We start from the raw sequence: 13,818 nt of genomic DNA on the forward strand, positions 1-13,818 counted from the left end.
TAGAAATGGAATTCTTGTCTCCTAACCACATCCGGGACCTGAGGTTCCTCTCACATTCCTGCCATTTTCTACAGTTGCAAGGCAAACACTTAAGGAAATTCCCTCATTTCCTTCCTTTTAGGCTTGGAAGTTTAGACAGTTGACCTTTAGACAGGTCATGACGGAAAGGGGCCCGATTATTGTCTGGGGGTTGGCAGACTAGGCTGATGGCAGGTGACGTGAGACAGAAGAGCTCACGGTTTACTCGGGCTTTTTTTTTTTATGCAAAAAAAATTCTAACACTTGCAGAAAATTCTAACACATAAACAAACTGCCTTATAAACTAGAACAGGCTGGCAAATGCATGGCCCAAGCACAGGCCCCTCCTCCGTGCATTCTGGTGGGCCTAGTGTGCCTCAGGGCCTCTCCACACAGTAGGAAAGGACACAGCTGGGTCTAAATGGAAGTGAGTTGCTGATGGTTCTTCCATCTTGTTTTTTACTCTCTAATCTCACCGAAGTCTTCTCTTTCTTTAAAAAGTGACCTGCACCTTACTTAATCACTGTGGGCCTAGTCCAAGGAGTAGGCCTAGGGCAGTGGTCGGCAAACTGCGGCTCGTGAGCCACATGCGGCTCTTTGGCCCCTTGAGTGTGGCTCTTCCACAAAATACCACGGCCTGGGCGAGTCTATTTTGAAGAAGTGGCGTTAGAAAAAGTTTAAATTTAAGAAATTTGACTCTCAAAAGAAATTTCAATTGTGGTACTGTTGATGTTTAGCTCTGTTGACTAATGAGTTTGCCGACCACTAGCCTAGGGGATCCTTGCTTGCTCCTGAGCCAGCCACCACCCCACTGCCTCTCCCCACTGCAGTCCCAAGGCCCCCATCACAAACATGTTGGTCTCTCCTAGCTTCCTTCAAGCCCTCCTTTTTCTGCCCAGTCCCTTTTCAGGCATGTTCTTCTTGGCCCCTTGGACTTTTCTCACCGCTGTGCCCCCCCCCCCCCCCACGATTGCCTTGTGTTCCAAGCAGCATAAATTCCCCACCCCCACCCCTGGCCACCTCAGAATGGTTTTATTCCAGTCAGGAAAATGTTTCTTCCTAATACTTCTTTTTTTTTAATTCCTCAACTGAGGATATTTTTCCATTGATTTTTAGAGAAAGTGAAAGAGAGAGGGAAAGGCAGAGAGAATATCAATGTGAGAGAAACACATAGACTGGTTGCCTCCTGCAGGAGCCCCAACTAGGGCCTGGGCTGGGGAGGAGCCTGCAACCAAGGTAGGTGCCCTTGACCGGAATCTAACCCGGGACCCTTTGGTCCGCAGGCCGATGCTCTATCCACTGAGCCAAACCAGATAGGGCTCTTTCTAATACTTAAAAAAAAAAAAAAAATTTACAGGAAAACAGAACTGCTGTAGAAGTAATTTTGCACCTACTTACTTAAAATTACAAATTTACCCATTAGCAGTTTTTGAACCAGAAATGTCTTAATGAAGCACTGACATTTTTTAGAAGATAAATTTTATAATGTATTTAAATAGAATTAAAGATTTCCAAGGATATGGTGTCCTCACAACGTGGTATCTATAATATATGGAAGGCTGGTATATGAGGCATACTTCCTTTCCTTTACTCCACCATCTTTGTCTGTTATGTGACCTTTAGCTAAAATATAACACAAGTAACACTAGATTTTGAGCCTTAAGTCTTTAGACATAGATCTGCTCGTGGCTGCCACTTAGAAGCTTTTTCCCAGCCTATTTTCTCAACTGTGAAATGGGCTGAATAATGCAGTCCTCCCAAATGTGTTCAAGAAACTGTGAAAGGTTATTCACTAGGGGCCAGGGCCAGATACTCCGAAGTGCTGTCCACAGCAGTGTTGTTATTTCCTGTCCTACCTGGGGCCAGAAAGTAGGTCATGAGATAGAGTGTTTGCTCCATTCTGACCAGGTTTTCCTCCTCATCATATGCCTTCAGTAGGCATTGGCACAGAATTCAGTCTGACATTCTAAACAGTGATGTCCTCGAATGAATGCGGGAAGCTTGCCACCTGTAGACAGCCAGTGACCCAAGTCCTGTGATTAAGCAAAGGACAGAGGAAGGACATGATCTCCTCTCTGAAGGGTTTTATTTATGAAGCTCCTCATGGCTTTTTCACTTTTTCCGTGAAAAACTTTGTCCTTTAGTCTTCTGCCACTGGCCCTGGTTATGGACGGGGCGTTGATGTGAATACAGCTTCCAAATTGGAAATTAATGAGGTGTACCTTCCAGAAAGGCCTTCCTCCCTTGCTGTTAGGCATGCTGCCCCTGGGAGCCCCCATTCCTGGTCCTTCTTTCCCTACTGTCCTCTCTGTGAGGCTGTGGGGGACATCCTTGCTTCTCTGCTGCCTCCCCACAAGGTGGTTTTAGGCTAGTTTCCCTGGCCTCAATTTTTTTAGTCCCTGTGTCAGGGTGATTCCAGAATCACTGGATTGTGTTAAAGCAGGATAGGTTCTGCTGCCTGAGGCCACTGTCACATGGCCGGATAGTTCTCAATGGCTCTTCAGGACTTTCACATCAACCCGTTGTGGGTTCAAAAAGAAGGGCAGTACAGGTTTTCTGGGATGCAAGCATTATAGGAAACTTCTCATTAGTCACAGATCTGGTGGTGTTCATGTGTGCTGTTAAGATGGGTATTGGTGGATAAGGAAACCAACTGAAGGAGCCAAGTTGCCTGTTAGGAAGAAGTGGCTCAAACTGAGATAGTGCAGGCAGCGTGTGTTGTTAGGGAGCTCTGATAAGGAGTGTAGACTTCCAATTCTGCCAGGTTACAGATGATAAGTTTTAAGAACTGGCATTGATCGCAGGGCTCTTCCACTTTCCTCATGCCTTTGAATCCCACTCAGGACCTCGTTCTTTGCCTTCTGCTTGGCTCCATAGGGTGGGAATATCTGATCCGAGTGCTCTTGGCTTGCCTCTTCCCCTCAAGATCGCCTTTCTTGCCTCCCCTATCCTTCCCACCTTTCCTCCAGGTCCCTGCTCCTCTCTCGTGGATGGGTCACCTACTGGAGTCCTTTGGCTCAGGACCCATTTGTTCTCCGGCACCGTCAGTCCTCCTTTTGTACTGGCTTCTCCCCTCACCCTACAAACACCAACATCCCTGTCCTTCCATCCTTGTGGAATCAGCCATCCACACGTTGCCGCCACTGCTTGCTTGCTAGCTGTCCACCTGTCCTAACCCCAAATTTCCCAAACTTTCCCACATATGCCTCACACAGAAGATGCTGCTTTTTGAATGGCACACGGAGTGTGAGAGGCCAGTGGAAGGCAGAGCTCTGGCTGCCGGATGACAGTGTCTCTGTAATCCGTCTGTAGCACATGCCTGAAATCTACCCAGCCTGTACCATATTCCCCCCCCCCCTAAAATAGCCTTCATAAAGCTCACCCATCAGCAGATGCTCAATACAAGGTCTTTTCCTTTGTTTTCATCCTACTCGACGTCCAGGTGGCATCTGACATAGCATAGCGGGCTCTGAGGCTGGACTGCCTGGGCTCAGTTCCTGGCTTTGCCATTCATTCTCTAGCAGGTCACTTAATGGGTCTGTGCCTTAGTTTCCTTGTTTGCAGAGTGAGGATAATAAAACACCTGCCTCATACGTTGCTGTGTGATGAAGTAGTTGTATGGATAGTATAGAAACAGCGTCTGTCTCATCCCAAGGGCGATGAAGTGTGTCTGTTGCTGCTTCTAAGCACCCCTTTCTTCCACCCTGTCTCCTGCTCTTTCTAACAGTGGACACTCTTGAATTTTCTCCTATCTTTTTGAGTTCTCTTGTTTTTGTTTGTTTTCAGCATCCAGCTTTTCTTTTTGTTCCCCAATATGAAGGAGTTTGTAGAGAATACGGCCTTCTCTTTCTTTCAGGTCCGGGAGGCCATCTCCCCACCTCCAAACCAGTCATTGCCCCAGGGCTATACCCTACTACCTGCAACATGGCATCATCCAGGTCTCCTCCCTGCACCTCAGGCTCAGGAGTCCCCCGAATAGTTTAAGGTTTATTTTATTTTTGTTTTAAAAGTAATAAATGCTCATTATAAAAAATAGAGACAAACTGAAAGGATAAAATACGGATCAGTGGTAACCCATCCCTCAGCAGTAGCACTGCTCAACTCAGGTTTGTCTGCTTCGAGCCCAGTGGATCTCAATCTGCTCCGATAACTGCAGAGGACATTTGGCAATGTCTAGAGATGGTTTGGTTGTCAACTCAGGGCTGGGGAGAGGTGCTAACGGGTAGAGTTGAAGGATACTGCTAAACAGCTCACAGTGCACAGTACAACCCCACAACAATGAATTAGCCCAATAGTGCTGAGGTTGAGAAATACTGTTCTGGGCCTTTGTTTCTACATCGATGCCCCAAAGAGAACAAGTTGAAATTGGCTTTTTCTTTCTCCTGCATCCTGCTCTCTGTTTCTAGGTGCCCCACCTTTTCCCTCATCCCACATCACATCCATTACCAAACCCACAGACTCCCCATCTGCACATCTTTGGCATCTATCCCTTCTTCTCTTTCCGAGTTTTGACATTGATGACCACTTACCCAAACTAATGAAAAAGCCTCCTAAGGCCCTTCACCTTAGTCTCCTGCTTGGCTTTGCCTGAGCCCCTGTGCTCAGAGACGTCTGGAGACTCTATGCCTGCCCAGTCCAAGCCTGGTAGAGGCTGAGCTCGCTGAGGGCAGCAGCTTCCACATTGGATCAGTTTTTGTACCCAGCCAGAATCTAACACCATTCTGAGCAAAAAGCCAGTGCTCAGGGAATCTTTGGAGAATGCATGTGGGTGAATGGTCACATGTAAGAAAAACCTGAAAACCAATTCCTCACAATCTGTCCTCCTGCAGATCCTTAGTGAGTGGTTTGGCCGGACCATCATCTGCTCCTGCACCAAACTGAGCTATGAGCACGCACAGAGCATGATTGAGAGCCCGACTAAGACAATCCCTGAGCAGGAGCTGCCCCCCATCTCCCCAGAGCACACCAGTGAGGAGGTACACCAGGCTGTCTTGAATCTTCACCGGATTGCAAAGGAGTTACGCAAACAGCGGTTTTTGGACGGCGCACTGCGTTTGGATCAGGTCAGTCACTTCCTTTTTTTAGTGCAACCAACAGATTTGCTTTGTGCCTGAACCCAGCATGTCTGCAACTCAGCATGGTAGTCTTGGACTCTTCCCTCCTTATTTCTTCAGTCACTGCCTTGAAACAATGTTCCCCAAGGTAGGCAGGAACTAACTCCCACTCCTCCTAGCTCCACAGGCACCTGAGGCCTAACACTGTGAGCCCAGGCAAAGGGTAGTGTCTGGGTGGCTGTGAGACCAAAGCTCCCAGTTGGCCTAACCTGGGAAGGTATGTCCAGTATTTGGTCCTCACCTTGGTTTCTACTGTTAATCCCTCTTAACTGAGCTGGGAACAGGAAACATGGACATGTAGGAGTTAACCAGTATCTGATTATGGGGCTTAAAGAAATAAGTGTTTCTTCTTATCTCTTGTCTTCCCAAAAGAATTATGTTTACAAATTCCAGATTAATATCTGAGGAAGCACAGAACCGGGGAGAAGAAAACAATGTCCCAGAATGGTATTGATGGCTCTGGAATAGCACAGCCATGCTAGTGGTTCACTGGGACTTAGGCAGCTGTCATTCAAACCTGGCTGAGTTGCTATGTCTGGTAACTCAGTTATCTGTATCTCATTGGCCCTCTCATTTTATAAATTAGAAAGCCAAAGCCCCCAAAGGTTAAATAAGTTGCTTATATGCAAGAAATCCAGATAGCTAGTAGCACTTTGTTCACCTTTCCTCCTTTTACGCCATGCTGACTTAAGAGAAAAAGTTTCCTTTCAAGTGAGAAAAACAAGCCCTCAAAAGTCCTACTTAAGTTCCAGTTAATGAAGGTTTGAAAATAAGGGATTTGCATCCTTGGAGTTGATTCCTTGGTTCTCTAGATGAGTGTGTGCACCAGGACTTTAGGAGGAGCACATCAGTCTCCTGCAACAGACACACCGTGAGATCCTTTATAAATCAGCTCAGTGGCACATTTGGCAGTCACTGCATTTGTTCTCATGTGCCAACTGCCTGCATTTGCCTTCACTAAAATCCATTTTTCATCGGGGCTTTGGCATAGCCTGCTGTTTGAGTTGCCCTCTGATGCTATGTTTGCCTCAGTTCACGATGTCCATGTTTTTGGTGGCAGTCCTAAAATATATATATGCGTTTCTTACACTAACCTCAATTAGGAAGGTGCTATGAGAGGCCTTTGTAAGAGGGGACACCATCCATGTCACACAATATGGCCTTGAATGCAGAATAGATCTGCTAACCCAGAAGTCACCTTTCCAAGAAGTCAATTTACCGTGATGACTTTCAGAATGGGTGAGATGGGAGGACACTAGCATAGTACCTGTTTGTCAGGTAAGGACTCAGTGGTTTGGAGGTCATAACAACTTCAGAAATGCAGAGCAACTTGGCCACTGGGTGATTGCAGTCCACACCTTAGACCAGAGCTGCCATACAAACGTCTGAAATGGTGCACCCTCAGCCTTCAGGGCTACCTGGGCTGGCCTCAGTCCCTGGGGACCACCTGCTAGCAGTCCTGTCTGCTTATCCTAGAGTGCTGTCAGGTACTAGCAAGTTCTGTATGTACTGTGATGTGAAACAGATGGGAAGCACTGCCTTTGAGGTCGGATTACCTGCTCCAAATGTCTCTTTTACCTGGAGCTTAAACTGAGTTATAAAGAGATTCTAGCTCAGTGAAATGACGCTTCTTTATGCCATTGCCCAAAAGCAAGTGTAGGTGCTGAGTGCATTCTTTGTGCTTGTGGTTGGATGAGTTGAGTAACATACCTTCCAGGTGGTTTCTTCCCACCTTTATGTTTTCTGCTGCCATGTTAATTCTAGAGTTTAACACATGCATGTTTTATTTTCTTTATTATACATATGTTTATATGTATAATATATATACATATGTTTCTTAAACAGAGATTCCCATAAAGGGACTTTTATGTGTTTGTAGTCAAAGTAATCATAATGGATTATAATCATATCCAAATCTGAGTTTTGTGGGGTGGGGGGCTATGGGAAGCCCTTACACCCTGTTCAGGTTCTTCCTGGACGACTCAGGCCTGCCTTATGGGCCTTGGGAGTGCACAGAGCTCCCTGACCCCCATCCTCCCAGGAGCCTCCTTTCCAGGGATGAAGATGCCATTAGTTGACTCTGATGTTATGTTCTGTGTCTTAGCCATTGCCTTCAGAAAGGATAACAAAGGGAGGGTAGCAGGGTGCTAAAAAGAACCCCCCAACAAAATCAGGAAGCTACACCTACAGTTTTCCGGGGCTTGCTCCAGGCTGACACCTTTAGTGTGGTGACAGCACTCAGAGGGAGGCCTCCGTGGGAGGCTTCTGAAGAAAGGAGCCCCACTGCCTGAAGGAAACTGGGCCACTTCAGGATCCTCAGCATGTGAGAGGGTGGATATGACTGGCTCCTGATGAACCTTTGACTTCCTGAATTAGAGAAAGTTGTAGTGAAGAAAATTTATTTTCATCTTCTTAGTCAAATTCCTCTAACCTAAAGGGGCCTTTATTAAATTCTCAGCCATCTTACATGAATCTTGCCTAGCACAATTTTGAAGCTCAAGTTAGTGGCCATTTCTGTGAGCAAGATAAACTCATTAATGGAAATAATTTTTAAGTACCATGGGATCAAAGCTGCTGTGGAATGCTATTATGGGCTAGAGGCCCAGTGTGTGAAATTCGTGCTTCCGGGGGGGGTGGGGGGGCTACCCTCAGCCCAGCCTGCACCCTCTCCAATCCGGGACCCCTCGGGGGATGTCCGACTGCCGGTTTAGGCCCGATCCCAGGATCGGGCCTAAACCGGCAGTCAGACATCCTTCTCACAATCTGGGACTGCTGGCTCCTAACTGCTCACCTGCCTGACTGCCTGATCGCCCCTAACTGCCTCCCCCACCGCCAGCCTGATTACCCTTAACCGCCTCTGCCTGCTGGCCTGATAGTCCCCAACTTCCTCCCCCCGCCAGCCTGGTTGCCCCTAACTGCTTCCCTGCCAGCCTGGTCGCCCCCAACTGCCCTCCCTGCTGGCCTGGTTGCCCCCAACTGCCCCCCCCCCAGCTGGCCTGTTTGCCCCTCACTGCCCCCCTCTGCCAGCCTGGTTGCCCCTCACTGACCCCCCTGCTGGCCTGGTTGCCACCAACTGCCCCCCTCTGCTAGCCTGGTTGCCCCTTACTGCTCCCCCACCAACCTGGTTGCCACCAACTGCCCTCCCTGCCAGCCTGGTTGTCCCTCACTGCTTCCCTCTGCTGGCCTGGTTGCCCCTCACTGCCCCCCCTGCTGGCCTGGTCACCCCACGCAGCCTGCTGTTCTGTTGTTTGGTCGTCCCTCACTAACCCCCCTGCCGGCCTTGTCACCCCACAAAGCCTTCTGTTCAGTCATTACTGTAAGGACATCCTGACAAATTTGCATATTACCCTTTTATTACTATAGATGGCCTTGCCTAGCCATCTTTTAAGTTATGGGTCTGCAGGCTTCCTCTAAAGGGCAGATAGTAAATATTTTAGGCTTTGTGGGCCATAAGGTCTGTCTCCAGTACTTAGCTCTGCTGTCATAATGTGAAAGCAGCCAGAGATAGACAAACAAGTGAGTGGGGCTGTTCCAATAAAATTTAAGGACACTGAAATTCAGAGTTCATATAATTTCATGTCACAAAATGGTATTCTTCCTTTATCATTCATTTATTAAAAAATGTAAAAACCATTCTTAGCTTCCATACAGAAGCAGGTGGAAGGTCGGAGTTGGCCTGTGGTTTTCAGACCCAGTCAGCTCTTAGCAACTCATCATTGCTACACTGAGAATTGGACTGGGTAATGGGAATAGTTGTGCTAAGTTAGCTCTCAGGATGGTTTCATGCAATTAAGTAAAGTATTCCTTTGATTACTACCATGCTTAGCAGGTCCCATTGGTTGCCGGAAGTAGAGGAATAAATCAGTTTAACACCAGTTCCCTTACCCTATTTATAGTCAAGTAGCTTTAATTAGCCTGAAGCAAAAAGAGCAGTGGTTTTAATTTCCCACCTCTGCAAGCTCTGCAGCCTCTTTACAGTCAGTCTCCTCCCACCAGCCCATGTCCCTGGGCCCACTTGCAGAGATGCTGGCTCTGCCATCTTGTCGGGTACAGTGAGGGTGGGGAATTGCTCATGGCAAAACATGGCTCTGATGCCATGGTATGGCATTCTCCCCCTGCCCCTGTTGCTATATGTAGCAGTAAGTTATGTTGAGTCATGCATTTACAAATTATAGTTAAGAATATTTTTATTCCTTCTCTCCAATACAGTTATTTTCAAGAAATGAGCATTTTAGCTCTCTGCTGTTTAATTTTTATCCAGTATGGTATTTGGTACAAGATAAAAGGATAGGCCTAATCATTCTATTTGGCTCTTCTTTGGTCTTATTATTTATGCCATCATTTTTGCACAAGAGTAAGCTGTTAATCAGGTGATTGGATATGTTTGTAGAATCAGTCTCAATTCTCATAGTCACGGAGTCCTTCATGCAACATGGCTTCCGAAGGCATTCTTCAGGTGCTGCAGATGAAGGATGGAGGAATAAGACTTGGTATAGTGGAGGAGCCAGCAGACCACCCAGAAAATGAAAAGTGCCACAACAGAGCTCTCACAGAGTGCAGTGAGATTGTACTGGAATGGACCGGCCCGGTTTCAGACATCAGAAGGTTTCCCAGCAGGGCAGTGTGCCCATGAGGGCTTTAAAAAGACTTGAGGGACTCACCAGGCTCTGAAGGCACTGGGGGGCCTGGGAAGTGCATTTCAGTAAACTACTGGTACAGGCATGGGAGGAGCAGCAACAGGTGGCACATTCGGGCAGTGGCCAGTTGCTCCAGATCAGAGGTATATAGTGAAGAGAGGGAGCAGCTAGGGAAGAAGGCAGAGGCTGGGCCTTGAAATCTAGGGGAGCCATGGAATTATTTTAAATATGGAGGTGACGTGATCAGAACTGTGTTTTAGAAAGTTTACTAGCTATAGTATGAAGAGTAGACTGAAGGAGAACAAAATAAAGGATTCTTATATTCCAAGAGAGAAACATCGAGGGCCTGACATAGAGACTGTAGAGAGAGAAATTTATAGATCCAAGAGAGGAAGGAAAATCGGTGAGCTTTGACCAACTAGACTTAGGAAACTTTACCCTGTCTCTGGTTATCTCCTTAAGACATTCCTGGAACAGCGATGATAGGGTCAGAGATACAGACATATTTAAAAATCTTGAAATATTGTCACATACCCTTCTAGAAAGGTCATACCAGTCTATGCCCCTTTCAGTAACCTGTGAATAAGGGCAGGAGGGGAGAAATGCTGGCAAGCATTCTTTGCCTACATGGGGGTGTTTGTGTCTGTCCGTTTCTCTCTCTCTCTCTCTTTTCATGTCTAGGTCTGAAATGTTCCAGTGACTGTGGTCTTAAATTACTCCTTCATCTTTGTTCTATGTGTCCGTTCCTATTTGCATTAGCCATTATAAATAAAACATACATAAAACTCCTAAGGGTCCTAATATTTTAAATGTCTGAGAGAAGAGATTGAAAGCATCTCGCTAAGCCCTTGCTAACATTGAGACTGGAGATCCCCCGCCCACAACTACAGTTCTTCCCGCTCTCATTAAAATAGAGATCTCCCGCACCAAACTACAGTTCTTTCCACTCTCATTAGAATTAGTACAGAAATCCACTGTATTTGGAATGGTGCTGAGAATTCTTGTTGTATTTTTAGATCCTCGGAGAACATTTGTAACTTCACTAGCCTATTTCGTTGTCCTAACTTCCTGTGTGTAACAGCTCTCAGGCATTGTTTGGGTTGGCTGCACATGAAATCTAATTAACTTTAAGACTGAGGAGAATAAAATTGCTCATGTAACCTGTGCCACTGTAAGAATGGTGCCACTCTTTTTAAGGTGGTGATAAACAGTATAAGAAGACTTCTAGAAATTCAGGACTTCTGTTTAAATGTTGACTGTGCATTACTTCAGCTGTGGAGATAGTTCTAGAATCGGTGAGGCTTAACGAATCTTTATCATCCTGTCGTATTTTTCCCAGTTACCAATTTCATAATCATATTAGCAAAATTTTTGTTTAGATTTATTCAGTTTATTTATAAATAACTCTATAGCCAAGATTGTGCTCTTTTGAGCTCCTCGGTCCCCAGGTTTTTGAGGATGGCCTCTGGAGGAGAGCGGAGCGGCTGGAGAGGGGACACACTGCAGCCTCCGGCTCCACGGAGGATTCTCAGTCAGAGGGCATAGAATCTCTCCTGTGAGGGGAAAAGAGAGATTGATTCAGTTGTCATACTTTAATTTCATATGGAATCAGGGAAAACAAGCCATATGTATGCATCCCACGGCATGAACAAGACAGACTTGAAACTTGACCTAGTTGTATGTAAGTCCCACTAATTACAGCTACTGTGTGAGCTGATCACTATTTGTGGCTTGTTAACATACGCATAAAAACTAACATATATCATTAAATTTCAGAGTAACTCTGCCGAGCAGCTTGTTATTATAAACCTAAACTCTTCATGTACTCACTCTTCCTTTAGGCACATCACAGAGTCATTTACTCATAATTTTAAAAAATTAGAAGGGCTACAGGTAGTATTATTCTGGAAGTTGTTAAAAATACAGACTCAGACAATATCTCCAACCCTCACTAGACGGATATTTCTTGAGTTCCTATTGTGTTACAAATTCTGCTCATAGTTCTATGAAGGAGCTTTTGGCAGTGGAAGACAGACTTTCTGTCCTAAAATTGCACAGTAAATTTGAGAAAAACTCTGTGTACTTAAAAGAAACTCCAATAAGATAAAATTGAGGGCCTACCTAGTCGGCTGACACAGGGCTGAAGGAATACAAATCTGATGGTTCTTAGGTAGATGAGATAAGTGAAAGAAGGCTAACTTAGAATCAGTGAGGCTTAACGAATAATTATCACCTGAGTCACAGGTGATGAAGTGAAGGTGTGACTGGGGAAGAAGAACTGTAAAACGTGGGATGCCCACCCTATTGAGATTTCAGGGATATACAGTTATCTTTAGTGTCTGCAGCAGATTGGTTCCCGGACACCCCAAAAATACCAAAATCTGTGGTGCTCAAGTTCCTTATATAAAACTAGTGGCCCGGTGCACAAAATTCGTGCACATTAAAAAGGAATTAATTAGAGGATATATTTTAATATTGCTATTTGCCCTTTCTCTATAATGGAAGTGTCAGAGATGAAAGAAAATTAGTAAAATATATATGAAAATAATTATATAAATTTATTAATAAATAATAACAGTGTCACATCCCCCAGCTGGCGCTGGGCGGGGGATGCAGCCTCATGTCCCCCGGCCTCGCCACACATGCAGCCCCGCCCACCTACTCCTGCCATGCACACAGCCTCCTGCTTGATCGGTCATTACAGCATAAGGGCGTCATGACCATTTGCTTATTAGCTCTTTATTATATAGGATGGCATAGAATGATACATACAATGTCTGCCCTCCATATCCGAGGATTCCCAACCCTGGACTGAAAATACAGCTGGTTGAAGCCATGAATGCAAAATGGATGAATTCAAAGGGCCATCTATATTCTATCACACTCTTCTCTGAGTTCTGAACCCACTGAGAAATAGACATGCAAATCAGACTGAGATCAAAATATTCCATCTATTACTGATAAAGTTTGGTTTAGAGAAGTAGCTTGAGCAAATTCAGTGTTTTGCACAGTGCTTGGGAACAGCCCAGAAGAAATTAATGTTATAAAAAGAAACTCTGGCCCTAGCTGATTTGGCTTAGTGGATAGAGTGTCGGCCTGACGACTGAAGGGTCTCGGATTCAATTCCGGTCAGGGGCACATGCCCAGGTTGCAGACTTAGTCCCCAGCAGGGGGCGTGCAGGAGGCAACCTATTAATGATTCTTTCTCATCATTGATGTTCCTATCTCTCCCTCTACCTTCCTCCCTGGAAGCAATAAAAATATTTAAAAAAAAAAGAAACTTTGATTGGAGGGATTAGAGGGAGCAGAAGGTAGCAGAGAGAGAACCATGCCCTCTGCCAGCCACACTAGGGACTCCAGGATGGTCCTCATGTGACCTTTGCTGCTAGGTGCCCTCAGTGCAGTGTCTGCTGGTGAGGACCAATAGCGGATGCTTCGGCTCTTGGTTAGAATGGTCTGTATAACTCTGAAGACTGCTTTCTATATGACTTTAGAAAGTAACCTTGGCTCCTGCCCCCTTCCAGAAGCTTTTTACTTGCTTTCTGGTTCTTTCTGCTTACTTATACCCAGGCTCATTTCTCATAGGTGGGAAAAGCCCTACTCACACCCTCCCCCATCCCCTAAAGACCTTTCTTAGCTTCCAGGAACCTGAAGAGTGAAACTCCACATCCTGTTGCAGAGAGGTTTGCATTGCCCACCCCCCCCAATCCATTTCCTCCCACTTGGGGCTCCCTAGCTCTTTATTTACACCTGTTACCCCTTTTTTAAAAAAACATTTTTATTTTATTTTAGAGAGAGGAAAGGGAAAGGGAGAGAGATACAGGAACATCAATAATGAGAGAGAATCATCGATCGGCTGCCTCCTACACACCCCTCACTGGGTAGTGAACCTCCTGGTTCATGGATTGATGTTCAACCATTGAGCCACACCGGCCAGGCTACAACTGTCACCCCTCTTGATCACATTGTCACATTGCCTTGTTATTTTCCATTTACTTCCCTGTCTCCTCTAGACTGAGTTCCTTAAGGGTAAGGACAGCGTCTTTTCA

The 13,818-nt window shown here is 45.8% G+C and overlaps 1 protein-coding gene across 2 annotated transcripts in view; it reads left to right on the top strand.

The window, feature by feature from the left end:
* The window catches only part of DIS3L2 (DIS3 like 3'-5' exoribonuclease 2), a 344,024-nt gene that overhangs the window by 266,453 nt on the left and 63,753 nt on the right, over positions 1-13,818 (top strand). For both annotated transcript variants that reach the window (XM_080669267.1, XM_080669268.1), the window contains one exon: positions 4,848-5,081. In XM_080669267.1, coding sequence (XP_080525393.1) covers positions 4,848-5,081 — 234 coding nt within the window. The remainder of the gene's footprint in view (positions 1-4,847; positions 5,082-13,818) is intronic.

This window comes from Plecotus auritus (assembly GCF_963455305.1).
Source record: "Plecotus auritus genome assembly, chromosome: 5".
NCBI lineage: Eukaryota > Metazoa > Chordata > Mammalia > Chiroptera > Vespertilionidae > Plecotus > Plecotus auritus.